Raw genomic sequence first — 27,450 nt, 5'->3', positions numbered from 1 at the left:
AAAGAACTCGATGATGATTTAGTAACAAGAGTGAGTTGTGAGCAAATATAATTGAAGATGACTTGTATTGAAGTAACTATTTAGAAATCTGTTGTTAAATAATATGTTGGCTAATTATGTTTTCTGAATGGGAAACACATTTTTAGCATGTTACTTAATGCTTTGAGTAGTATTTGTAGGAACATATAGCAAAAAGAAATACAATAAAGATTCACACTCTCATATCTTTCTTAGCTGTAAGTTATTTTTCTTTTTATATTTTTTGCTTGAAAGCCATTTCTTTTAACATAAAGTTCCCCACTTAGTTAATTTTAAATAACTAATATCTGTACACTGGAGGTAATGGGCACTATGTCCATTTTTTTACAAAATTGAGTTTTAGGTATATTTCAGTTTCGGTCTCTTTTCAGTTTTGCAAAGCACTATCTCCTGTGTTTAATAATAAGCGAATTAGCCAGTTGGAAAGGGCATTATTGCCATCATGATATCGAGCCGTTTACTTTGGATGCGTAAAAAAATGGACGCGCCCTTTACCTTCGGTGTACAGATATGAAAAGAATTCACAACTCCCTTTTATAGTAGTTAGAAACTTGATTTCAACAAATTCTTTACTAATCTCTAGAGTATACCAATCAATGGATCTGTCTCTTTTCTCTCGCTTTCCATAATAAAGGAAGCAATGTCTTATCTTATTGTCTTGAAACAAACAAGTATCAATTCTTCCATTTTTGCCTTCATTTTTTGACTTTCAGAATGAGTTTGTTTATAGTTGAGCTTGAGAACTTTTGCACACCTTGATTGTTATTTCATACATTACTGCTAACAGGAGTGACCCCTGTGGTAACTCTTCCTCCTCTTTTTCCCCACATACCTTTTTTCTTCTTTGCTTAGTCATTTATATATGTTGTTTTTCTGTTCCTGTGACTTTGAGAAACCAATAAGTCAGAAATCCATAATTATGCATGCTTGGAACAGCTCCAAGTTACCATTACACTGTGTATTCAGGTGCAGTATTGTGCTTAAGAATCAATAACCTTCATTACTTAGAATCATCTAGTTTTATTATTATTATTATTATTATTTTTCTCTAAAGCCATTTAAAGAAAATGGCTTTAATTTAGCAGCATTACATATACTTTAAAGTGAATTCTATTTCAATTTAGGTTCTGAAAGTAGTCCACCAAAATCACACTTACCAGATATAAATAAGTCACCATCAGAGGTATTATCATCAAAACTGCACAATCATACTTCTGCAGATGGAACAGAAGTACCATCTAGACGGCATTCAACAAGTACAGAAAGTCTCTCTTCACAAGTAAGTTTATAATTTTAAAATTAAGTATTAGTGTGAAATATATCCCCAAATTAAACAGTTTATGAGGGTGGTCTGAAAAGTTCTCAGCCTCAACCATAGATGGCAATACTATTGGCAAGATTTTTTTTTTCTAAGTTGGTACATCTATCATAAGCATCCTTGTGAAATTGCAAGTCATTCTATCAAGTATAGTTTGTTTTATAGTTGTCTGAAACAAAAGTGTTGTGTGTATCCCTTGAAATTGATAAAATTGAGTATCTTCATCATCATCATCAAATTCCTGCCATGTACCCTCAAGGGGTGTACAGAATATGACAGTACTACATGAAAAAATTACATCATTACTAACTTCCTATCTACAATTTTCCTCCAAATCAGTCTGTTACTTGTCAAGACTCCAACATTATCAGATCTTATATTTCTATCGTCTAAGGCACTTTGTACCGTATCAATCCACCTATATCTTGGTCTTCCTCTGGGTCGTTTTCCTGCCAACCTGGCAGAGAACACTTGTTTTGCTAATCTTTCCTCTCCCATTCTATTTAAGTGACCATACCACCTCAGATTAGCTCTGCTAACACATTCCTGGATGCTGACAATGTCAAGTTCTTTCCTAATATCCTCATTTTTAATATGATATTGCCATTGATGTCATCTGTTCATGCCTCTAATCTTTCTCAGGACTCTCATATCTGCAGTCTCTAGTCTTTGGTCAAGTGTTTTACTTCTGACCCAGCTCTCAGATCCATAAGTTAAAACTGGTTTGAACACTGTCTTGTATACAGCTAATTTAGTGTTCCGACTAATTTTTTTCTTATTCATATGAATTTATTCAATTGACTTCCCACCATACCAGCTTTGCTGATTCTGTTGTCTATTTCTGTATTTAATTTACCATCTTCAGTAAAAATCGTGCCTAAGTAGCTGAAATGTTTTACTTGTTCCACAGGTTCTCCATTCACAACACAGTTGACATTTTCAATGATTCTGCCTATTTTCATTGTCTTTGTCTTTTTATTGCTGACCTTCATACCATATCTATTACAACAGCTATTCAATTTAGTCAGAGAATCTTGCAGACTTTTAGCGGATTTATTTAGAAGTATAACATCATCCGCATAAAGCAAAGAGCTGACATTAACATCTCCAATTTTGATATCAGGTTTAATACCACATTCCTTCATAATGTGATCCATATAGATAATGAATAACAGAGGGGATAATGTACATCCTTGTCTCACACCAGATTTAACATTAAACCATCTTCCTGTACTTCCTTCAATTCTAACTGCTGACTTACAACACAAATAAAGACTAAGTATTGCTTGATATAATGCCCCATTGACACCATATAACTGCAGTGTATTGAATAGCTTCTCTCTTGGCACCTTGTCATATGCCTTTTCCAAATCGACAAAACTTAAATACAGATCTTTGTTATATTCCCATGCTTTCTCGACTATTTGTCGTAAAGTGAAGATCTGATCCTGACAGCCTCTATTTGGCCTGAATCCAGCTTGTTCTTCACCAAGCTTTTCTTCCCCAATTCTTCTCAACCGTTTCTCAAGTATACTTGCATAGATCTTGCCAGGAACACTCAGTAGGGAAATACCTCTGTAATTCTCACATTCAGTTTTATTTCCCTTTTTATATATGGGTACTATGAGAGCTCTACTTCAATCATCAGGAATTCGTCCCTCTGTCCAGGCTTTCTGAACTATGCAGTGCAGCCACTGTAAGACTCTTATACCACCATGCTTCAGCATTTCTGGTCGAATATCATCTACTCCTGCTGCCTTTCCACATTTCAAGCCTTTGATGGCTTTTTCTACTTCAAGTGTGGATATGTAATCCTGACTGCATGCCTGCTCAGTGTTTTTTATCACTGTGCTGTCATCACTGCTTGTTTCATTTAGCAGTTTTTCAAAGTAATTACTCCATACTTCAAGGATATCTTTTTCTCCTGTTTTCATGTCACCTTTATCATATCTAATTCCTTTTACAGCACTCTTTCCTCCATTCCTAATCTTCTTCAACAACCTCCAGAATATTTTGCCACCTTCTTGATATTTATTTTCTATATTCTTGCCAAAGTCCTCCCATGACTTTTGTTTAGCTAGTTTTACACACTGTTTAGCTTTCTTACATTTGTCTCTGTATTCTGTAAGAGTAAAAGCTGACTTATTTGCCAGGAACTTTTGATATGCTTTCTTCTTTTCCTTCACTGCCTCTTTAACTTCCTGTGTCCACCAGGGAGTTCTGATTTTTTTATCCTTGCACACAACCTCACCACATGCCTCTCTGGCAGAATCAATCAATGTTTTCTTCAGAGTTTGCCACTGAATCTCCAAGGTTTGATTCCTGTTCTCAAACTCTTTCATTTTTTCTTCAATAATCTTTGTGTATTTTAGTCTACAGTTCACATCTGAGAGCTGCTCAACTTTTATTCGCTTTAAAACTTTCTTACATGTTTTTCTTTTCAATATGAAATTCAATTTTATCCTGCTCAAGACTAAATAGTGATCACTTCCAATTTCAAATCCTCTGTACACTCTGGTGTCCTGCACCAGGGAGAAAACATCACTATCAACAATAACATAGTCAATGAGACTTTCTTATTCCTATCCTCTTCTCTCCATGTGAATTTGTGCACATTTTTATGTTGGAACATGGTATTAGTAATAACCAGTCCATGTCCTGAGCAGAAATCCAACAGATATTTGCCATTATTATGTCTCACAATCATTTCCTACTTTGCTATTTAGATCCCCAACAAGGACCAACTTTTCCTTTTTCATTGTGTCAGTTGCTTTTTCTAAAGCCTCAAAAAATTCCTCCACTTCTACCTTAGTAGAACCTTCTGTGGGACCATAGGCACAAATAAGTCTCATTGTCCAGTTCCCCATTCTCATATTTGCCCACATTTCTCTACTTGAGACTGACTGCCATTCAAGAAGATTAGCCTCGTATTTTGTGTTGAATACTATGCTACTCCTTCTTTTCCTTGATTGTCATTGCCTGAATATAACATTTTGTATTTATTGCTCAGAAAGATCTCACCAGTTTTGGTCTTTTTTGTTTCAGTCACCCCTATTATGTCGATCTGGTACTTATCTAATTCCTCAGCTAGCTCCATTTCTTTGCCATTCAGGCTTCTTATGTTGATAGTACCGATCTTTAACTCTGGTGATGTTGATTTGGGGTTTGTTTTCAGATTTGTTCCAGTAGCTGACTTTTCGCTGTTCGCCCTGGTTCCCTGGCGAAAACAACGGGGGCCTTGTTTAACCGGGCGACGCCCCAGCAGGCATGAAATTTTGTCATGTTGCACCATCATTTTTTATTTTGGTTTAACCAATAAGAATACAATTTGGTCGGCTAAATCCCAAAGTGCCAGGCCATCCTCGTTCGTTCAGTATCAAAGTAGATACCCAACAGGGTGCACCACGAGAAGGTGAGGATTGGACATTAGGTCAGAAGCCCTGGTCGGTTCTCCGCATTCCTTTAAAGGCTATGTGGAGGTCTCCTCTCAGTTATACAGCTTTGACCCTTAAGCACCCCATTGAGTATCTTGTGGTTATAACCACAAGATTGAGTATCTTGTGGTTATAAAATTCTTTGTACAAGAAGGTTTAACGCCAAAAGAAATTCATTCAAAGTTCATAAAAGTTTATGTGCACTGTTTTTGACAATTAAGAAATGGGCTGGCGAGTTTATTTTTGCCATACCAGCCTTGAAGATAATCCACGTGAAGGATGTCCATAAAGTGTAACAACACCAGAAATCATTGATCAAGTGCAGACATGGATTTGACGAGTCAAAGTGCATGAAATTGCTGAGACTATAGGCATTTCAAAAAAATGTGTAGGATATATTTTGCATGAAGAATTGCAAATGAAAAAGCTTTGTGCAAGATGGGTGCTGCACTTGCTTACAGCAGATCAAAAACACACTCGCATGAAAATCTCTGAACAGTGCTTGGAGTGTTTTAACAAGAATTAAACTGATTTTGTGCGTCGATTTATTACTATGTATGAGACTTGGATTCACCATTACACACCAGAATCCAAACAAACAGAAGCCAATTGTTCAGCGCCAAAGAAGACAAAGTCGGTTCCATCAGCAGGAAAAGTCATGGCTTTCATTTTAGAAATTATGGACTTTACAACCGTGTTATAAATAACTCTTTTAATTTCCCAATGTTTCGATCTTCATATTAAGATCATCATCTGGAGCATATAAAATATACAGGACAAGCTGAGTTACATTACATACAGTAAGCTAGAGAAACAATGATTTGATCACAGGTTATTTTACTGGCATAACCTCTAGTGAAAAAAAAAAAAAATTAATTATTTAGAAACTACATCAAGCTAAATTCTATTTATGATAACATGAATAAACATTCTTTCTTCCAGATAGTTTTCTTTAAGTAACAATGATGTCCTATTTTTAGCTTTACAATTGTTATTTTTGATTTAGAATCCTGGATTATCTACAGTCCTGTTTATAGTTGCTCTTAGAGAGGAAGGTTCCGTGGGTTGAATATTGCCTTCCATATGTTTGGGATTTTTAGACCACCAATATTGTTCAGATTGGGGTGGTTGATAATAATTTCACAGGCTTCCTTAAATTTGCATTCATACCATGTTTTGGTATGATGTAGACAACTAGTGCTTTTCCAGTCAGTTCTATGTTAGGTGTTCAGGGCATGATCAGAAAGGCCAGTTTCACTATAATTATTATATTTAATGTGTTGTTTATGTTCTTTATTTTTTATAAATATAATATTTAAATATAATAATTATGGTGAAGCTGGCCTTTCTGATCATGCCCTGAACCCCTTACAAAAAATCCCAAACATATGGAAGGCACATATTCGACCCACGGAACCTTCCTGTCTAAGAGCAACTATAAACGGGACTGTAGATAATCCAGGATCCTAAATCAAAAATAACAATTGTAATGCTAAAAATAGGACATCATTGTTACTGAAAGAAAACTATCTGGAAGAAAGAATGTTTAATCATGTTATTATAAATAGAAACTATATTAGCTTGATGTAGTTTCTAAATATATATATATATATATATATATATATATATATTTTTTTTTTTTTTTTTTTTTTCCGCTAGAGGTCAATGCCAGTAGAATAACCTGTGGTCAAATCATTGTTTCTCTAGCTTCCTGTATGTAATGTAACTCAGTTTGTCCTGTATATTTGTATAATGTCCAGCTGATGATCTTTTATTATTATTATTATTATTATTATTATTATTGTTCCGGGAAACTCCAAGGAGTCGACAGACTCATCGAGGGAGGCCCTAACATCATGTCTGGAACAACTATTCAACATTCACACAGTATCTATCATATCTTGCCTTGAACTACGTGAATTTTGCTACGTGGCAAAATTCAGAGGATCAAATTCCAGATGATTGAATTAGAGCTGTCATAGCTTCCACCTGTGAAAAGGGAATAAAGCAGAATGTGCAAATCATAAAGGAATTTTTCTATTAAGTGTTGTAGGTAAGATTTATACGAGTATATTTGAAAATTATATGAAATTTTCAAATTCAAATTTTCAAATTTCGGTTCGATTATATGAAAGAAAGTGGTATTAAACCTGATATTTAGAATTGGAGATATTAAACTTATCACTTTGATTTATGCAGTTGTGTTGCTAAACACATCCAGGTGAATTAGTCAGTCTCATGCAAAGATGACAGGATTTTTCATCCTGCAAAGCAGACAAACACTCAAAACACTCACAATTTTCAGACAAATTCACTGATGCAGAACTTGGGTTGCTTTAACCATAAATCCAAAAACCAAACCCATCCACTCTAAGTCTCTAGCATTCTCTGACTCAATTGAATAACAGCTGTTGGCATGAAAATCAGTAATGAAAAGTCTAACACTGAAAATACTCAGGAATATAGAAAACTTCAACTGCATTCTCACCTATAGAACAAGTAAAATATTTCAGCTATTTAGACATGTGTCAAATTAAATCTGGAAATAGACAACAGAATAATTGGTGGGGTAAACCAATTGAATAAGTTTATATGGAATAAGAGGGAAATTACCAAAACACTAAACTAACAGTATACAAGACATTGTTGAAACCAGTTTTAAGTTATGGATCTGAGAGTTCGGTTAGAAATAAAGCACTTGATCAAATATTGGAGACCACAGATAGTTTCTGAGAAAAGGGGGGGGGTGAATATATGGCACCAATACAGAATCATATTACAAATGAAGATATTAGGAAGGAACTTTATGTTATTAGCCTTTAAGAATGCATGAGTAGGCCCTATCTAAAGTGGTATGATCACTAAACAATGAGAAAAGAAAATTTAGCAAAACGAGTGTCTGGTGGCTGGAAAAAGACCTAGAGGAAAGCCAAGATCTGGGGCAATTGACTAGGTCAGAAGTGCCGTAGAAGATGGAAATTTTAGATATTGACAGTGTTGGCGTGCTAAGAAGTATCAGACTAAATTGGAGGAAAATTGTTGATAAGAGATTAGTAATAATGTAATCTTAATTATGCAGTATTTGTCATAGTAGTCTGTGAACATCACTATAGGATAAATATCAGGAAATTAATGATGAAATATTCACAAACTCATTGCTTCTGTTAATCTTATAGCATAGACACTCCCACTTACAAATTTACTATGAGGTTAGCACATCCACTCTCAATCCAACAGGCTGTAAGTTTGAATCCCATGGAGCATGGAACATTGACGTTACAAAAATGGCAACAGTGGCACTAAAGAAGCTTACGCCAGCAGTGCGGAAGGTCATCTCAACTTGTATATCAAGTTTTTTCCTGGACTTTTCACATTGGATAAGATGTGACAATTGTTTTCTGTATTTGCCTGAAACATTAAAGATTTATGGAGTGTTAGATTAAATGATAAAAAGAAATGTATTATGGTATGTGAGAAATGTAATGAAGGGCTAGGACATTCCAAAAATCAGAATAGGCTTACCAAGAATAATCAGAAAATGGATGGGAGTGCTTGCGATGGTAATTATAGAAGTGATCTGGAAGAGCTTAGGCAAGAGTTAATGAAAATGAAGAGTTAGGTTAAGGAGGAATTGAATGTTTAAAGAAGAGCATTGATGTAAATGACAAGGAGAAACAAGTATCTAAAGATGATAGGATTGCTTTATATGATGACTTAGTTGTTAAAGGTGTGGTAAAAAATAAAGTGCACAAGACATACTTTGCATAGAAGGAAAGAACGGAATATGGAAAGGGATTTGAAGAAGTTGCAGGAAGTGAAGGATAATATTGTCATTGGGAGAGCAGTTAGTTTGCTGCCCAGATATGATAGTAGCGAACTGAGTAGGAGAGCAGTGATACTGAATGACAAGATATCTGAATTGTATCAGGTGGAGAGTGTTCAATTTGTGAATGTATGGAATGAATTCGAAGGGAAATTAAATTGGTTCAAAGTGGGTTGCATTTGAGTGAGTTTGGTGTTGGTCATTTGGAGCAGTTGCTGTTTAATAAGAGTTCAGAGGGTTCATATGAAATTAGTATTACTAAGAGTCAGAGAGAGAGAGAGAGAGATTGAGAAGCAGGTTGTGGAAGGATGGGAAGAGGACAAATACAAAGGTGAGGAAGTGATTATAGCAGAGCAGAGTGAGGCAATGCAAAATGGTGAGGATGATAAGATTGGGATTATAAGAATATAAAATCAGAGTTAGGATTGGGAAATGGAGATGGTCAGAACAAAGAGAGAAGTGCACTATAGCAGAGAGAGTAAAGAGTGATTGTGTTGGGATGACCTCAAAGAGTGGAGAATTGTTATGCATGTATACTAATGTACAGAGTATCAAATAAAGGGGCTGAGTTTGTAGCATTGATTGAATCAGTATGTATGCCCAAAGATAATTGGCATAAGTGAAACTTGGTTGACTGAGGGTATACTGTCAGGACTTGAAATGATAGGATATAAAATTTTCTGAAAGGATAGGAAGATGAAGGGGGGGGGGGTATTGTTAATGGCAGCAGAGGAATTGAGATTGATTTAACAGTCAAAGTGGAAAATAGTAATATGTGTGAACATTGTGAAGCTGCTTGGTGTGAAGTTGAGATCAATAGAATAGTATATCTAATAGGATGCTGTTATAGGCCAGGGAAATGTGGAGAGTATTGATTGCGAAATGTTTAGACAAATTAGTTGGGCAAGTAAAAGGAAAATGATCCTAATGGGAGATTTCAGTTATAGGAATGTAGATTGGAAAGAAGAAGTAGTGTATAGTAACAAGGAGAGTGAATTTATTGAATTTCTGTGGGATAACCATCTAAAGCAGCATGTGATGGAAGCAACACGAGCTTTATTGGTGTTGGATTTGGTGATATACCCACAGGATAAGGTTATGTATGAGGCAGCAACGTATGGTTATCAACACTACCACCTGTTGGTGAAAGTGATCATGAGGTATTGGTTTGGAAGGTAGTCAAACAGGAAAAGGTTATCAAGAAGGTCTATATATGGAACTGTAAGGTGATTATCAGAAACTCCATGGTCAACTAGCATTAATACATTGGGTTGATGAATTGTGTAGAAAAGATGCTTACAGTGTATGAAAAATGATAAGGCAGCGTCTAACATAAGCAGTGCATAACTGCATACCAAGAGTTAAGTGAATAAATAGAGTAGGAGAGAAATGAATGAACAATGAAATCAAGAAAGCAGTGTTACAAAAGGAGGTGTTATGGAAGAAGTACAAGACAGTTTGCAGTGAACAGATGCATGAAGAATATAAAGTGTAGGCCAGAAAAGTAACAAGCATGGTTAAAAAAGAAAAAAGTAGGATATGAGAGGAGATTGGCCATTCAGGTTAAAGCAAGAGAATTTTTATGCTATGTGGCAAGCAAGAGGAAAAATAATTATGACAGGTTGATACTGGTGTATAGTTATGGTAGTAGAGTAACCATAGCAAATGATATAGTGGAATTATTTAACAAACACTTCATCAGCATATATCATAACGGTGTGAACGATGGCATGCAACATATAGAAGGGAGGCAAGAATTAGGAGAATTAAAGGTGAAAGAATCTCAGATATATTAAGTGTTACTTGGGTTAGATGTTAATAAGGCTGTGGGAATGGATGGCATATCACCACATATTTTTTAAAGAATGTGCAAGAGTTAGCAATGCCCATGTCCTGGTTATTTAATGAAAATCTTGTAGTAGGGAATGTTCCTAAGAAGTGGAAAGAAGGAAAAATAATACCTCTCCACAAGCATGGTTTGAGAACAGAAGTTTTCAGTTATAGATTGGCATATCTGCAGTTGTGATCAAAGTGTTGGAAAAATTGGTTAGAAATAGAAAACAGGAATGGGTTAATCGACATAAAATTCTCTATGATGGTCAGCATGGGTTTGGGAAGAGCAGCTCTTGTTTTAGTAATCTGCTTGTGTTTTATGACAAGTTTTATGATATACTTGTGTTGGACAAGCGATAATCATATAAGTGTGATATTCTTGGACTTTGCCAAAGCATTTGATAGATCACCATTTGATAAATTAGTTGGTGTACAAGCTGCAAAAGATAGGAATAGATAATATGTTGGTTAGATGGATCAGAAATTGGCTCTCTGAATGATACTAGTAAGTTGAATAATATAATATCAAACTAATAGATTGTGTATAATGAATCTGTGTCTCAGAAAAGGAAAGTAACTAGTGGCATTCCTCAGGGTTCTGTTCTTGGACTCCTGCTGTTTAACTTATTTGTTAATAATATTTCATGTGGATTGACTGGGGATCTTCAATTGTTTGCAGATGATGTAAAGTTAGGCAGAATTATCAGGAGTAGTGCTGATGTTAATTCTCTACAGGAAAATTTGAATAGACTTTTAGCTTGGAGAAATGAGTGGAGCTGTGTTTTACATTATGAGAAAATATTAAGGATAGTGATGGAGCTTGCTCCACCTTTGCTCTGAGTTGCCCTAGTGTTGACTTACACTTGGACTTGCCGATAGTTCTTAGGCATGAAACTCTTAGATTTTGATCTCCGAGTTTCATATCCGGCTTTAAAATAATGAGGGATTTATTATCCCCTTAACATGAGTGGGGTTACAGTTTTAATATTAATAAATGCATGGTGCTGCACTTTGGGATACGGAGGTATAATGCTACGTTCTGTATTGGTGGAACTGTACTTCGGGAAGTGGATGAGATTTGGGATCTTGGAGTGATGGTGGACAGGACTGAAGTTACGGGGACACATCATATTGCTGCTATGATAAAAAGTAAATTGGCATGTAGGGATAAGGAGGTGGTGGTGCCTCTATATAAAGCATTGGTCAGACCACATATGGACTATTGTTCTCAGAAGAGGTTTCAAAGACAAATAACCAAAGTGATATCAGGACTCTGGAGTGTTGGTTATGAAGAGCAGCTGAAAGAATGGTAATTGCAGAGATTGGTAGATAGGAGGAAAAGAGGAAATATGATAGAGACCTTCAAGTTAGTTAAGAGATTCTATCAGATTATTATAGAAGAAATTATAAAAAGAGTGGATGTTAAGATGGGAAGAATGAGAAGTTATCTCTGGAAGTTGTATAAAGATGTGGTGAAGAAGGGTGTGGGGAGTAGATTTTTTATATGGATAGTTGTTAGTGAGTGGAATGCATTGCCTGAGTATGTTGTGAGTGCAGGTAGTGTAAATAACTTCAAAGCTCATTATGATAGGCATGTTGCTGGTTGAGTGGGCCTCCCACGATGAGTCTGACTTCATGGAGGTTACCAAATAATAATAATAATAATTGTTTTTAGGTTTGAGATGAATTTCTTTATCCAGTGTGAGACCAGCATAGTGGCATTACTCTTATAAGTGCTTTGGAAAAGTTTCATGCTTGATCTAAAATAAAAATAAATTATTTAAATTTAAAAAAATCCTTAGGTTCACAGTCTTTCAGAAGTAATCATGGAGATGGATAAAGATAGCTCTGTTTCATTTTGCCTCTCCTCTTGTCATTTATAGATTTAGGTAATTAAATTTAATTTGTTTATGCTTAATAGATATACTAGGTATTTAAATTAAAGTACCCCTATTCAGAACAATTTGTAAGATATTATTTCAAAAATGACTGATAGGGGAAATATGGTGCTGTGAACAGGGCAAAATTTCATTAATATGAACAGGATGGTATGTGATTGTGAGATTGTTCAGTCAGTGACAAAGTTATTCAATGATGTTTATTTCTCTCCTTTCATAAAATTTGATACAAAAAAAAATATCATATAGAACTGATATGCTGCAAGAAACTCTCAAGGAGATCAGGATGATCACTGGTAACATTCCACGTGTCGGTCTTTGTGCCGGACCAATAGCTGATACTGCCATACAGCAGAATGCAATTGATCTGCCAGAAGGTTTTGCACGTGATGTGCAATTCTTTCTTTCAAATCTTCCAGGTGAAGAACTTTATCCCAATATACCATGCTTTTGAGTTAACTCCAAAGCCAGAAAGTCACAGGGTTAAGGTCTGGTAAATGTGGTGGCCATTTCATAGAAAATGAGCAATTCACTACGCTTATTTTCAATGAAATATTGATACAATAATTGTTAAACTTCATCTCATATGTGGGGAGGTGCTCAGTCTTGCATCAACACTGTTATGTTCAGGCATCCTCTTTGCTGAAGTTGCAGGATAATGAAACTGCTCAACACATCCCAATAGCATGCAGCCGTGACTGTGCAGGTCACAGGCCCAATTCAGTGGATTTCTTCAAAGAAAAATGGCCTGATAATGAATTTGGCCATGAATCCTATCCATACTGTGACTTTTAACAAATGTATAGAAAATGCATTTCATTGCTCCAGGATGTTCTAGGGCTCATCCTTCTCCACCTCTATCAGAAATGTTTCCACAAATGTTTCTCAGATGCTGGCATCTTCCATTTGCAACTCTTGACTGTAGCTGAATTAATATGGTAGCATTGCAACACTTTACACAAGGTTCTCCATATCATTGCGTATGACAGATCTAATTGTCTTTGCTATGGCAAGTGCACTGTATTATGAACCTATAACATTCTCATTTTGCTACTCCACAACTGCAGTTGCAACATCTTCAGTCATTTGTGGAGATTTATATCCTCTTGGTGGGAACTGTCAAACTGCCTGTCTCTTCAAATCGATGAACCGTGCATCACAGCATTTCTTGTCATTGGGCCTTTTTGTAAAGTGTTGCTTCAGCATTTTCTCCATTCCTGTAGAAACACTTCACAAGCAAGGCATGTGAAGTGTTTCTACAGGAATGGAGAAAATGTTTAGACAAAGTGAGATCCATCATACAAGTTGAATGACTGTAGAGTCAGTCTCACTGCTTCATTTATATCGCCTTACAGCTTACTTGGCATGCAAAAGTCACTTATGTATGCATTGCTCACAGTGCCATATTTTCCGTGTCAGTAATTTTTTTTAACTATTTTTTTTTTTTATTGTCAATGATCAGGTTAGAGTACCCACAAGGTTTCATCTATCGGTTCTCCTCTCTACGGATTGCTCTGAATAGGGGTATTTTAAAACACCGTGTGTATTATATATAATGTTTGGTCTGTTAAATCATATTTCACCAGAAAGGAGGCATATCTGAAGAAACAGGACAAAGAATGCCAAAAAGGATAGCAAAGACAGAAACAAGCTTAAGTACAGAAGGTAAGAAAATGAAAATGCATTTGGTAGCCAAAATCGATTTTTTCCATTCATCCCATATTCTTTTCATAGTTTTATTTTGAACCTAAAACATTTCTGTTATTTATATTTCATTTACAACAGTTCTTGAATGAATTTTTTTGTCTGTTAATGTTTACATGTTCATCCAAGTTATTTTATTTGGAACATTATCTTCATTTAACTGGTATATAACTGTCACTAGTAAGAATGTAAAATTTATTTAATGAGTACTTAAATTGTACATAACCACAAGTTCTTCCAAGCTTATATATATATATATATATATATATATATATATATATATCAGTTTAAGTACATGATGTAACATTCAACAAAGATACAAATTAGTGGATAGGTTATATAAAGGTTATATATATTTAGTTATATAAATACTTTCCCATACATGTGGGTTTTCTGTAAATGGAAAAGGATGATGAACCATTAGGAAGTCATGTCACTGGTCTGTCTAGAAAGGGAAGATAAATGTTACTTTCTTCTTCCATTGTGAAATTTATTTTAGGATGTTGGCTGTTACGATGCACTAAAAATGTATGCGTCTGGGCCTTGAGGCCAAATAGCAAATACAGCATAGCACAGCCAGACCATTGGTTTAAGTGTAACTTTGTTTAGTGCTTGGTTTTCAAAATGTTCCATGTAGAAATTGGCTGGGAAGGGGTGGTAATTGCAGTCCCAGAATAAATTATGAATTTGTATGAGTCAGTTATATCAAAGGCAAAAATGTGGTTTAAGGAGATCAAGGATTTCTGTCAAAGGTACACTAGCAAACAGTGAAGCAAATGAAGTACAGAGAATTTTTAATGAAACAACAGGGATAACTGCTTATGAGCAGGGGAAAGTCATTTGGATAAATGTTTTTCCAATTTCTGGGTAGGGCTGTCCATCCTGTTAATTATTGAGTAAATGGCGGGGAGTGGTATTAGCTGTGTTAATTTTGAGGATCCCATATATCCAAGGTGGTTTGACACGATAAGGTTTTAGCTTTTTAATACTCTTTTTGGGCTAAGATGTAACTTTTTTTAAAATAATGTATATGCTTTTTTCTTTTAAGATAGGATTCCAGTCTATAATCTGATAAATAGAGGGAGATTGTTCATTTTTTTCTCAAGCATTTACCAAAACATGTAAATCTTTACGTGTCAAACCATCCCAGACGACAGAGAACCTCGACCTCATTAAGCCACATTTTCTCTCTGACATAATTGAATTATTCTAATTCTCAATTTATTCTGGTTATTTTTTGTGGAAAGGAAAAATATACAAACAGCTGAGTGGGACTGCAATGGGTTCACATCTTCCCCTCCCTCCATTCAGCCATCTTCTATGTAGAACATTTTGAAAACAAGCACTTAACAAAACTGCACTTAAACTAGTGGTCTGGCTGTGCTATGCTAATGCCGTATTTGGCCTCATGGCCCAGAGCCATTGTATACATTTTTAGTGCATCTTAACAGCCAACATCCTAAAATAAATTTCACAATAGAAGAAGAAAGTAACATTGCTTCCCTTTCTAGATATACTAGACACGACTTCCTAATGGTTCGTCCTTTTTCGTTTACAGAAAACCGGCACAGGTATTTATATAAAGCAGTCACATCACTATCCATCCAAACAATATGGTATCCTCAAAACCTTTATTCTTGGGGACCTTTACAGTACCTTCTAACCAATGGCTACAACCCATATACAGTAGATAAAATGCTGCATGCATTACCCCCCCCCCCATTCCTCTTGCAACTAACCCACAGGATCAATCACAGCAAAACTGTTCCCTTGAAATAAGCAGTGTCAGCATAATGGTAGAAAATTCCCAACAGGAATACATATTCCCTACTTGAAGTAGAATAAGTGTCATCAAAAGCTAGAAATGTGGAAAGACAGCTGGAGTAGATGAAAGTCGGTTAGAAATGCTCAAATATGGAGGCATAAAAGTTTTACAGTGGTTGCATTGCATAATTCAGAAGGGCTGGTCAGAGGGTTGAATTCCAGATGATCGGAGCAGAGCTTTGATAGTACCCATCTATAAAAAGAGAAATAAAACTGAATGCGAGCAGAGGTATTTCCCACCAAGTGTTCCTGGTAAGATTTATGCTAGTATACTTGTGAAATGGTTAAGAAAAATTGTGAAAGGGAAGCTTGGTGAAGAACAAGTTAGATTCAGGCCAAATAGAGGTTATCAGGATCAGATTTTCACTTTAAGACAAATAGTGAGAAATCTTGGAAATATAACAAGGATTTGTATTTAAGTCTTGTTGATCTGGAAAAGGTATATGACAAGGTGCCAAGAGGAAAGCTCTTCAAAACACTATGGTTATGTGGTGTAAATGAGACATCATATCAATCAACACATAGTTTCTCTTTAAGCTGTAAGTCAGCAGTTAGACTTGAAGGAGGTACAGGAAGATGGTTTGAGGTAAAATCAACAAAGCTATACATTATCTTCACTGTTATTCATTAACTATATGGATCACATTATGAAGGAAAGTGATATTAAATCTGATATCAAAATAGGTGATATCTCTTTACTTGCAGATGAGTTATAGTTCTGAATAAATCCAATACAAGTCTGCAAGATTCCCTCATTAAATTGAATAATTGTTGTAATAAATTTGGTATGAAAATCACAATAAAAAAGACGAATACAATGAAATCTGGCACGTTTCCAGATTTACTTAAAATAGGAGAAACATTGAAAACATCAACTATAGCCTGAAAGGTGAATGTGTAGAACAAGTAAAACATTTCAGGATGTGTTAGTAAAACTAATCTCAGGTGGTATGGTTACTTAAACAGAATGGGAGAGGAAAAATTAGTAAAACAATTAATTAAAATTGTTCTTTGCAAGGTTGGCAGGGAAAACACCCAGAGGAAGACCAAGTTGTAGATGGACTGATATAGTAAAAGTGCTCTAAAAGGCAAAAATATAAGTTCTGATAATATTGTAATCTTGACAGATACAGATTAATTTGGAAAAAAATTATTGATTGAGAATTAGTAATGGTGTAAATTTTTCATGTAGTGCTATCATAATTATCCTGTAGACCCCCCCCCCCTGAGAGTACATATCAAGAATTTGATGGTGATGATTTACTTATATAATAGTTAATTGGTTTTATATTCAGGGATTGTAAATTTTCATTTGTTTAATGGTTCTATTTGGTATGCGCAGCTGTTTTTCTGAGAAATTTCATTTCTGGATTTTATTTCTCACTTGTTATGGATTTATTTAAAAGTATAACACCATCTGCATAAAGTAAAGAGCTGAGATTTACATCTCTAATTTTGATATCAGGTTTAACCACGCTACCGGCCAAGACGTCAAAGTTATCATGGATGCGAAGTGCATATTAAAATTGTAATATCATTAATATTATATTGAAATATATGATGGATGCGAAGCATACGAGGATGCGTATTTGATCCATAACGGCCGATGAGGTGGTTAATACTGCTTTCCTTCATAATGTGATCTATACAGATAATGAATAACAGAGAGGATAATGTACATCCTTGTCTGATGCCAGATTTAACATCAAACAATCTTCCTGTACTTCCTTCAGTTTTAATTATATAAAGACTAAGTATTGTTTGATATAATGCCCCATTGACATCATATAACTGTAGCATTTTGAATAGCTTTTCTCTTTGCACCTTTCATGCCTTTTCCAGATCTACAAAACTTAAATACAGATCTTTGTTATATTCGTACGATTTCTCAACTATTTGTTGTAAAGTGAAAATCTGATCCTGACTGCTTCTATTTGGCATGAATACAACTTGTTCTTTACCAAGCTTCCCTTCCCCAATCCTTCTCAAGTATACTTGCATAAATCTTAAGAGGAACACTCAGGAGGGAAATACCTCTGTAATTCTCACTTTCAGCTTTATTTCTCTTTTTATAAATGGACACTATGAGAGCTCTACTCCAATCATCTGGAATTCATCCCTCTGTCCAGGCCTTCTGAACTATGCAGTGCAGACACTGCAAGACTTTTATACCTCCATACTTAAGCATTTCTGATCGAATATCATTTACTTCTGTTTTCTTTCCACATTTCAGGCTTTTGATGACTTTTTCTACTTCAAGTATAGATATGTACTCCTGATTGCATGCCTATTTCTATCACTTTGCTATCACTACTTGTTTCATTTAGCAATTTTTTGAAGTAACTACTCCATACATCAAGGATATCTTTTTTCTTCAGTTTTCATGTCACATTTATCAGAGTCTTCCCATGACATGTTTAGCTAGTTTTAGAGTTTATAGCTTTCTTTAACACTCTAGTGTTCTATATTAGTGAGAAAACATCACTATCGACAATAGCATAGTCAATGCGACTTTTCTTATTCCTTACCTTTTCTCTCTATGTGAATTTGGGCACATTTTTATGTTGGAACATTTGTTAGTAATAACCAGTCTATGTCCTGAGCATAAATCAAACAGGTATTTGCCATTATTATTAGCTTTGCTCTTTATTTCAAATTTTCCAAAAATATTTCTGCATGTCTGATAATCATTTTTTACTCTATTTAGATCCTCCAACAATGACCATCATTGTTTTAGTTGCTTTCTCTAAAGCCTCAAAAAATTCCTTCACTTCTACCTTAGTAAAAGCTTCTGTGGTATCATAGACAAATGAGACTTATTACAAATAAGTCTCATTGTCCAGTTCCCAATTCTGATATTTATCCACATCACTCTACTTGATATTGCTTGCCATTCAAGATTAGTTGAATACTATAGCTACTTCTTTTCCTTGATTGTTATTGGCTGAATGTAATATTTTGTGTTTATTGCTTAGAAAGATCTCACCAGTTTTTGTCTTTTTTGTTTCAGTCATCCCTATTATGTCATCTGGTACTTATCCAATTCTTCTGTTAGTTCCATTTCTTTGCCATTAAGGACTTCTTATGTTGATAATACCAATCTTGAACTATTTTGATAATATGAGTTGGGATGTGTTTCTGGATTTGTTCCAGTAGCTGACTTTTTGCTGTTTGACTTGGTTCCCTGGTGAAACCAAGTGGGTTCTTGTTTAACTGGACGACGCCCCAGCCAGCATGAAATTTTGTCATGTTTTACTATCATTTTACATTGTGGTTTAAGCCCGATAAGAATACAATTTGGTCAACTAAATCCCCAATTGCCAACACCCATTCTTGTTCGTTCAGTATCCAGGTAGATACACAAAAAGGTGAGGATTAGGGATCTTCTTTATGTGGAGGTCTCTTCTCAGTTATTCAACTTTGATCCTTAAGCACCCCATTTAGTTTAATTTCCTTTTATATATATATATATATATATATATATATACAGGGTGTTCGGGATAAATTTGACATATTTATAATTAATTATATTTTTCCGTAAGTTACATGTATTAACACACACTTCTCTTCATTTAAAAGTTTGGACCCTTCTTCATTCATATACAAGATGTCAGAAAGGATGGATAGCTGGAACCCACCTGAATCATGGAAGAGAATAACTTGTATCATGATGATTCGTGCCCGCCATCAAAATAAGGATATTACGACTGCTGCCCAATGCTCCCTGAATACAGTAAAAACAATCAGGCATGAACTAGAGACTTGCAATGGTGACTACGAGGATGTAGCAAGAAGAAAGATCCCTAGCAGACGATCTGATTGCGTTCGTACAGCAGAATTCCTCGCAAATCTGCAGGAACAGGTGTTGAAGAACCCTGGCATTGGAATTCGGGCTTTGTTCGTGGAGTTGCTAACTGTAGTCAAGCCCTGGATAACAAGGGTAGCCAATGGTAGGCCGTATGTATGGCAGCAGGATTCGGCCCCTTGCCACACCTCTGGGAAAAGTCAAAAATGGTTGTCTGAAAATTTCTACGACTTCACCAGTCCAAATGTTTGGCCTCCAAACTCCCCAGACCTTAACCCCATGGATTATTTTGTATGGGGCGCAGTTGAAAAAGACACCAATCGCACTTCCAGTAATACAAAAGCCCAGTTAATGGATAAAATTAAAACAGTTTTTGCGGCCCTTCCCAGGGAGACTGTAGCATCAGCTTGTTCGAGGTTCCGAAGCAGAATTGAAGCTGTGATCGATGCTAATGGTGGTTATTTTGAGTAAATCTTGTTGATAGTATTGTAATTAACTCTGCCTGTAATGTTTTTTTGTCAATTCATTAAATTTAATAGATACAAAGAAGATTTTCTTTTTCCTTACGAAACTGCCAAATTTATCCCGAACACCCTGTATATATACACACACACACACACACACCTAAACCTCTTTTTGCACGATAGATACGTTCCTAAAAATTACGCATAAATAGAATTCATGCAAAAAGAACTACTGACTCCATGGAAAAAGTGAAGATTGGTTCCAAACCTGAAATATAAGCAAAATAATTTAAAAAAACAAACATTAAATTCGTTAGGATCATAAGATTTTTATTTACATTTCATGGAGAATACACATACATATAATGAATTTTAATAACTTAAAAAAAAACATATTCATTTTAGTTGTTTGCTAAGGATTCTATAAAAAATTATGTTATTCGCAATCAGTTTCTGACAATAAACGTGAAAGCTTTCGTTTTCGTGAGACTGTAATATCACTAGAACTACTAGATATAGTATTATCGTCATCGACTTCTGCCTCAACTTGTGGAATTTTTCTTGTCATGTCTTGAACAAAAGTACCACTGGTTGTTTCAGTAGTTTTAGGCATGAACTCAGTTATTAATCGCTGTTTTGAAGCTTTAAATAAGTCGCGATATAATTCTCTGTATGAAGGCATTAACAACTTAAGCTCACGTGAAAACTTCCCAGCACGTTCTTCATTTGGATCATGTCGGGCAAAATAATTGCCTAAATTACTGGCCAGTTTAAGATCTTCTTTAATAATATCAGCAGTAAAAGTAGAATTATCTTGATCATTATCATTAACTTCTTTGCTTTCAGGAGTCTCAGAAACAATCTCCACTATTTCATTCTTTGCCAAGAGGTTTATCAATTAACAATTCTTCGATATCTGCCGACGTAAGATCATCAAATTCTTCTCTGCCAATTTCACATGCCAAACTTATTATATTGGGGAATTCTGCAGTATGATTGAAGGGAACAGGAGCATTCTCTTTAACACATGCGGGCCAAAAAGCTTTCCGGCATGCATTCATAGTTAAAGTTTCTGGTCTCAATTCAGATAACGATAATCGAACCTGATCAATACAATCCATAATTGAAAATTTTTTCCACACATCCAGAATTGACAGTGTTTCATCATCATTTAACTTGTTCAAAACGTACTGAAATGTTCGTCTGACATAATATGTTTTAAAAGTCGCAATTATGCCCTGATCTAGAGGTTGTAGCAATGATGTGGTATTGGGTGGCAGAAAAAAAAATTGCACATTTGGGTGTTCTATGGCAGGATGACCTAGTGCATTATCAAGGATCAAAAGCACTTTAAATTCAAGACCCTTGTCATTCAAATAGCGTCTAACTTCTTTCTAGCACAAAATATTTGTGAAACCACTCAGTGAAAATACCAATGGTCACCCAAGCTTTTTTGTTGGCCATCCAATGAACTGGCAATTTTTGAAAATCTATGCTTTTCATTGGCCATGGTCTTAATGATCGATTTATGAGCAGTGGTTTTAACATTCAATCTCCTAAAGTGTTCAAACAAAATAGGAGTGTTATGCGATCCTTTGCTGCTTTAACCCATCAACAGTTTTTTTTTGCATTTTTGATATGTAAGTTCTGTTTGGCATTTTTTTCCAGAAAAGGCCAGTTTCATCCATATTCCAAACTTGTTCACGAGTGTAACCTCCATCTTCAATTATTTTAGCAAGTTTTTGTGGAAATGCTTTAGCACCTGTTTCATCAGCAGAAGCCGTTTCACCTTTAATTTTTATATTACGAAGAGTATGTCTTTTAATAAACAACCATTGCTTGTATGAAATTCATATTTTTTCCTCGATTGAGTTGAAGTATCTGGCTGCAGTTTTTTAATCTGTTGATAAAATCTCAATGCTGATTGCTTGATGAATTTCCGTCAACTGGCATTCTTTTTTGTACATTATCTTCTATCCACATCACTAAAGCTTTTTTCGGCCTTTTCTAGAACAACATCTCTTGTGTATGATGATAATTTCGCACTCGATTTTGTACCGCTTTTCTAATAGCCTCTTAATTTTTTTTTTATAGATCTGACAGTTGATTCACAGACTCCAAAATGCTTACCCACAGCCATTGCACCTTCCCCAGTTTGAAGACGATCTAAAATTTGAATTTTTATATCCAAGGAAACAGCTTTCCTTTTTGGTTATCAGCAACATCATGTGAGGGCTGGATATTAAAATTTTTATTTTGATTTCACTTAAAAAATGCGGTAACTGTGTTGTCTACTCAAACACCAAATTCAAACTGCTAAGAACTGCTTTTTTATGCGCAGTCAGTTATGTAGTTCGGGCGAATTCCCAATAAATGAAATTCGTAAGAATTTGGAATTTTCTTAATTGAAATGAGAATGCAAAAAAAAAAAAAAAAAAAAATCACAGAATTTTCTAGTATTTAGAATTTTCTTAGTTGAAACGAAAATGTAATTCTACAAAATTCTCAGAATTTTCTTGAATTACAGATTTTTTCCTAACTTAGACTTTAGGTTGGTCGCGTAAAAATGAATAAAAATCACTTAAAAAAATTATTTTTGATATCCGAATTCGCATAAAAAGAGGTTTAGGTGTGTGTGTGTGTGTGTGTGTAGATTGGTAGCATAAAAACTGTTCTTCAATCATCCAGAATTCGACCCTCTGATTCATGCGGTGTAGCCACTGTAAAACTTTTATACCTCTATATTAGAGCATTTCTGGTTGAATATCATCTACTCTAGATACCCTTCCACATTTCAGGTTTTTAATACTTCAGATATTGATGTGTACTCCTGATTGCATTCCTTTTGAATGTTTTCTGCCATTGTGTTGTTACTGCTTGTTTCATTTAGCAATCTTTCAAATTGCTCCATACATCTAGAATACCTTTATATTCATTTGCATTCAACTTTAACAACTGATTCCTTTTACAGTACTCTTTCTTTCATTTCAGTATCTATCCTCCAGAATATTTTGCCACATTTCTGATATTTATTTTGTATGTTCTTACCAAAGTCTTCTACCATGAATTTTATTTATCTAGTTTTACACTGTGCTTTTTCTTACATTTTTCTTTGTATTCTCTCAGCGCACAAGCCGACTTATTTACTTGCCAGAAACTTTTGATAACATTTATGATGCTATCCAATGTATGTATATATATATATATATATATATATATATATATATATATATAAGATGCATGCAGTAGATACTAAATGCCTGTTCGAAAGCAGTTGAAGTGAGTTGTTATCAGATAATCTTTAATTAGTCTGATTGCTTGATTCTGTATTGTCAGGTATTTTTATGTAGCTTTTGGGAGCACAGCCCCATATTTATGCAGGGTTAATAGCTATTCAGAGATAAAATAATGCTTTGAACAAAAGAGGGATCCTAATTTTTGAATGCTAAGGATGCATTGGTTGTAATGTGTTTATACCAAGAGAGGCTTGATGTCAGGATAATCTCAAGGAGCAACATCTCATCTTGTTAGTGATTTATCTTGCTTAATGATGCTGGGGTGCTGTAAGGCTCTTACCAACTCTCTTCCTTCTATATAACAATGACTTGTTCCATTTGAACACCAATCCAATACACAGCTTTGCTGACAATAGTACACTACATTCCCACTTCTCACTGACAACAGTTGAACCACCAAAACTTAACAGAGCAACAACTTCTGCAACCCTAAATTTTGATCTCCAAAGCATTCTCTGAGGGATGCTTAAGGGTCAAAGCTATATAACAGAGAGGAGACCTCCACATAGCCTTTAAAGGAATGCGGAGAACCTACCAGGACTTCTGACCTAATGTCCAATCCTCACCTTCTTGTAGTGCACCCTGTTGGGCATCTACCTGGATACTAAACGAACGAGGATGGGCTGGCAATTTGAGATTTAGCGAACCAAATTGTATTCCTATTGGCTTAAACCAAGATACAAAATGATGGTACAACATGACAAAATTTCATGCTGGCTGGGACGTCACCTGGTTAAACAAGGCCCCTGTAACCAGGGTGAACAGCGAAAAGTCAGCTACTGGAACAAATCTGAAAGTACACCCCCAACTCAATATCATCAGAGTTAAAGATCGGTACTATCAACATAAGAAGCTTGAAAGTCAAAAAAATGGAGCTAGCTGAGGAATTAGATAAGTACCAGATTGACATAATAGGGGTGACTGAAACAAAAAAGACAAACTTGTGAGATCTTTCTGATCAATAAATACAAAATGTTATATGACAATTAAGGAAAAGAAGGAGTAGCCATAGTATTCAACACTAAATACGAGGCCAATCTTCTTGAATGGCAGGCAGTCTCAAATAGAGTAATGTGGGCAAACATCAGAATGGGGAACTAGACAATGAGACTTATTTGTGCCTGTGGTCCCACAGAAGGTTCTAAGGTAGAAGTGGAGGAATTTTTTGAGACTTTAGAGAAAGCAACTGACACAATGAAAAAGGAAAAGTTGGTCCTTGTTGGGGATCTAAATAGCAGAGTAGGAAATGGTTGTCAGACATACAAAAATATTTTGGGAAAATTTGGAGAAAAGGGCAAAGCTAATAATAATGGCCAATACCTGTTGGATTTCTGCTCAGGACATGAATTGGTTATTACTAACACCATGTTTCAACATAAAAATGTGCACAAATTCACGTGGAGAGAAGAGGCAAGGAATAAGAAAAGTCTCAGTGACTATGTTATTGTTGATAGTGATGTTTTCTCCCTGGTGCAGGACACCAGAGTGTACAGAGGATTTGAAATTGGAAGTGATCACTATTTAGTCTTGAGCAGGATAAAATTAAATTTCATATTGAAAAGAATTACATATAAGAAAGTTTTAAAGAAAATAAAAGTTGAACAGCTCTCAGATTTGAACTGTAGATTAAAATACACAAAGATTATTGAAGAAAAAATGAAAAAGTTTGAGAACAGGAACCAAACCTTGGAGATTCAGTGGCAAGCCTTGAAGAAAAACCTGATTGATTCAATTAGAGAGGCATGTGGTGAGATTGTCTGCAAGGTTAGAAAAATCAGAACTCCATGGTGGACACAGGAAGTTAAAGAGGCAATGAAGGAAAAGAAGAAAGCATATCAAAAGTTCCTGGCAAATAAGTCGGCTTGTACTCTTTGAGAATACAGAGACAAATTTAAGAAAGCTAAACACTGTGTAAAACTAGCTAAACAAAAATCATGGGAAGACTTTGGCAAGAACATAGACAATAAATATCAAGAAGGTAGCAAAATATTCTGGAAGTTGTTGAAGAAGCTTAGAAATGGAGGAAAGAGTGCTGTAAAAGGGAATGATAAAGGTGACATGAAAACAGAAGGAAAAGATATCCTTGAAGTGTGGAGTAATTACTTCGAAAAATTGCTAAATGAAACAAGCAATGATAGTACAGTTGTAAAAAAAAAACACTCAACAGGCATACAGTCGGGAATACATATCCATACTTGAACTAGAAAAAGCCATCAAAGGCTTGAAATGTGTAATGGCAGCAGGAGTAGATGATATTCGACCAGAAATGCTGAAGTATGGTGGTATAAGAGTCTTACAGTGGCTGCATTGCATAGTTCAGAAAGCCTGGACAGAGGAATGAATTCCCGATGATTGGAGTAGAGTTCTCATAGTACCCATATATAAAAAGGGAAATAAAGCTGAAAGTGAGAATTACAGAGGTATTTCCCTCCTGAGTGTTTCTCTTAAGATTTATGCAAGTATACTTGAGAAACAGTTGAGAGGAATTGTGGAAAAAAAGCTTGGTGAAGAACAAGCTGTATTCAGGCCAAATAGAGGCTGTCAGGATCAGATCTTGACTTTACGACAAATAGTCGAGAAATCATGGGAATATAACAAAGATCTGTATTTAAATTTTGTTGATCTGGAAAAGGCATATGACAAGGTGCCAAGAGAGAAGCTATTCAATATGCTACAGTAATATGGTGTCAATGGGGCATTATATCAAGCAATACTTAGTCTTTATTTGAGTTGTAAGTCAGCAGTTAGAATTGAAGGAAGTACAGGAAGATGGTTTAATGTTAAATCTGGTGTGAGACAAGGATGTACATTATCCCCTCTGTTATTCATTATCTATATGGATCACATTATGAAGGAATGTGGTATTAAACCTGATATCAAAATTGGAGATGTTAATGTCAGCTCTTTGCTTTATGCGGATGATGTTATACTTCTAAATAAATCCGCTAAAAGTCTGCAAGATTCTCTGACTAAATTGAATAGCTGTTGTAATAGATATGGTATGAAGGTCAGCAATAAAAAGACAATGAAAATAGTCAGAATCATTGAAAATGTCAACTGTGTTGTGAACAGAGAACCCGTGGAACAAGTAAAACATTTCAGCTACTTAGGAACGATTTTTAGTGAAGATGGTAAATTAAATATGGAAATAGACAACAGAATCAACAAAGCTGGTATGGTAGGAAGTCAAGTGAATAAATTCATATGGAATAAGAGAGAAATTAGTCGGAATACTAAATTAGCTGTATACAAGACAGTGTTTGTTCAAACCAGTTTTAAATTATGGATCAGAAGTAAAACACTTGACTAAAGACTAGAGATTGCAGATATGAGAATTCTGAGAAAGATTAGAGGCATGAACAGGATATTAGGAAAGAATTTGACATTGCCAGCATCCAAGAATGCGTTAGCAGAGCTAATCTCAGGTGATATGGTCACTTAAACAGAATGGGCGAGGAAAGATTAGCAAAACAAGTGTTCTGTGCTAGGTTGGCAGGAAAACGACCCAGAGGAAGACTAAGATATAGGTGGATTGATACGGTACAAAGTGCCTTAGACTATAGAAATATAAGATCTGATAATGTTGGAGTCTTGACAAGTTACAGACTGATTTAGAGGAAAATTGTAGATAGGAAGTTAGTAATGATGTAAATTGTTCATGTAGTACTATCATATCCTGTACACCCCTTGAGGGTACATGGCAGGAATTTGATGATGATGATGATGAAGCATTCTTTGATGGGCTGAGATTAACACCCCTTGAGGGTACATGGCAGGAATTTGATGATGATGATGAAGCATTCTTTGATGGGCTGAGATTATTTTGTCAGTAATGCAGAAATGCAGTATAATCCCCATCAAAGAATGCTTGGGGCAGTTTTGCTCCAACAATAAAATTGTTCACAGTATTTCAAATCTAATAAAAGCTTATGCAGCGTAGCCTGCAGCATAACAAAATGATAATACAATAAAAAAAACTCAAATCTGCAGAACAATTGTGCATCAGAGAGCT

General features: G+C 35.3%; 1 protein-coding gene across 3 annotated transcripts in view; it reads left to right on the top strand.

Moving 5' to 3' along the window:
- Golgin97 (Golgin 97) overlaps positions 1-27,450 on the top strand; it is a 288,071-nt gene that overhangs the window by 32,704 nt on the left and 227,917 nt on the right. For all 3 annotated transcript variants that reach the window (XM_090415540.1, XM_090415539.1, XM_090415538.1), the window contains exons 3-4: positions 1,164-1,318; positions 13,932-14,010. In XM_090415540.1, coding sequence (XP_090271666.1) covers positions 1,164-1,318; positions 13,932-14,010 — 234 coding nt within the window. The remainder of the gene's footprint in view (positions 1-1,163; positions 1,319-13,931; positions 14,011-27,450) is intronic.

Source organism: Typopeltis vanoorti, chromosome 3, assembly GCF_054136105.1.
Source record: "Typopeltis vanoorti isolate ZY-2024b chromosome 3, IOZ_Tvanoo_1.0, whole genome shotgun sequence".
NCBI classification, from domain to species: domain Eukaryota; kingdom Metazoa; phylum Arthropoda; class Arachnida; order Uropygi; family Thelyphonidae; genus Typopeltis; species Typopeltis vanoorti.
The sequence above is the reverse complement of the archived record's forward strand: the minus strand, read 5'-3'. Positions and strand labels throughout refer to the sequence as shown.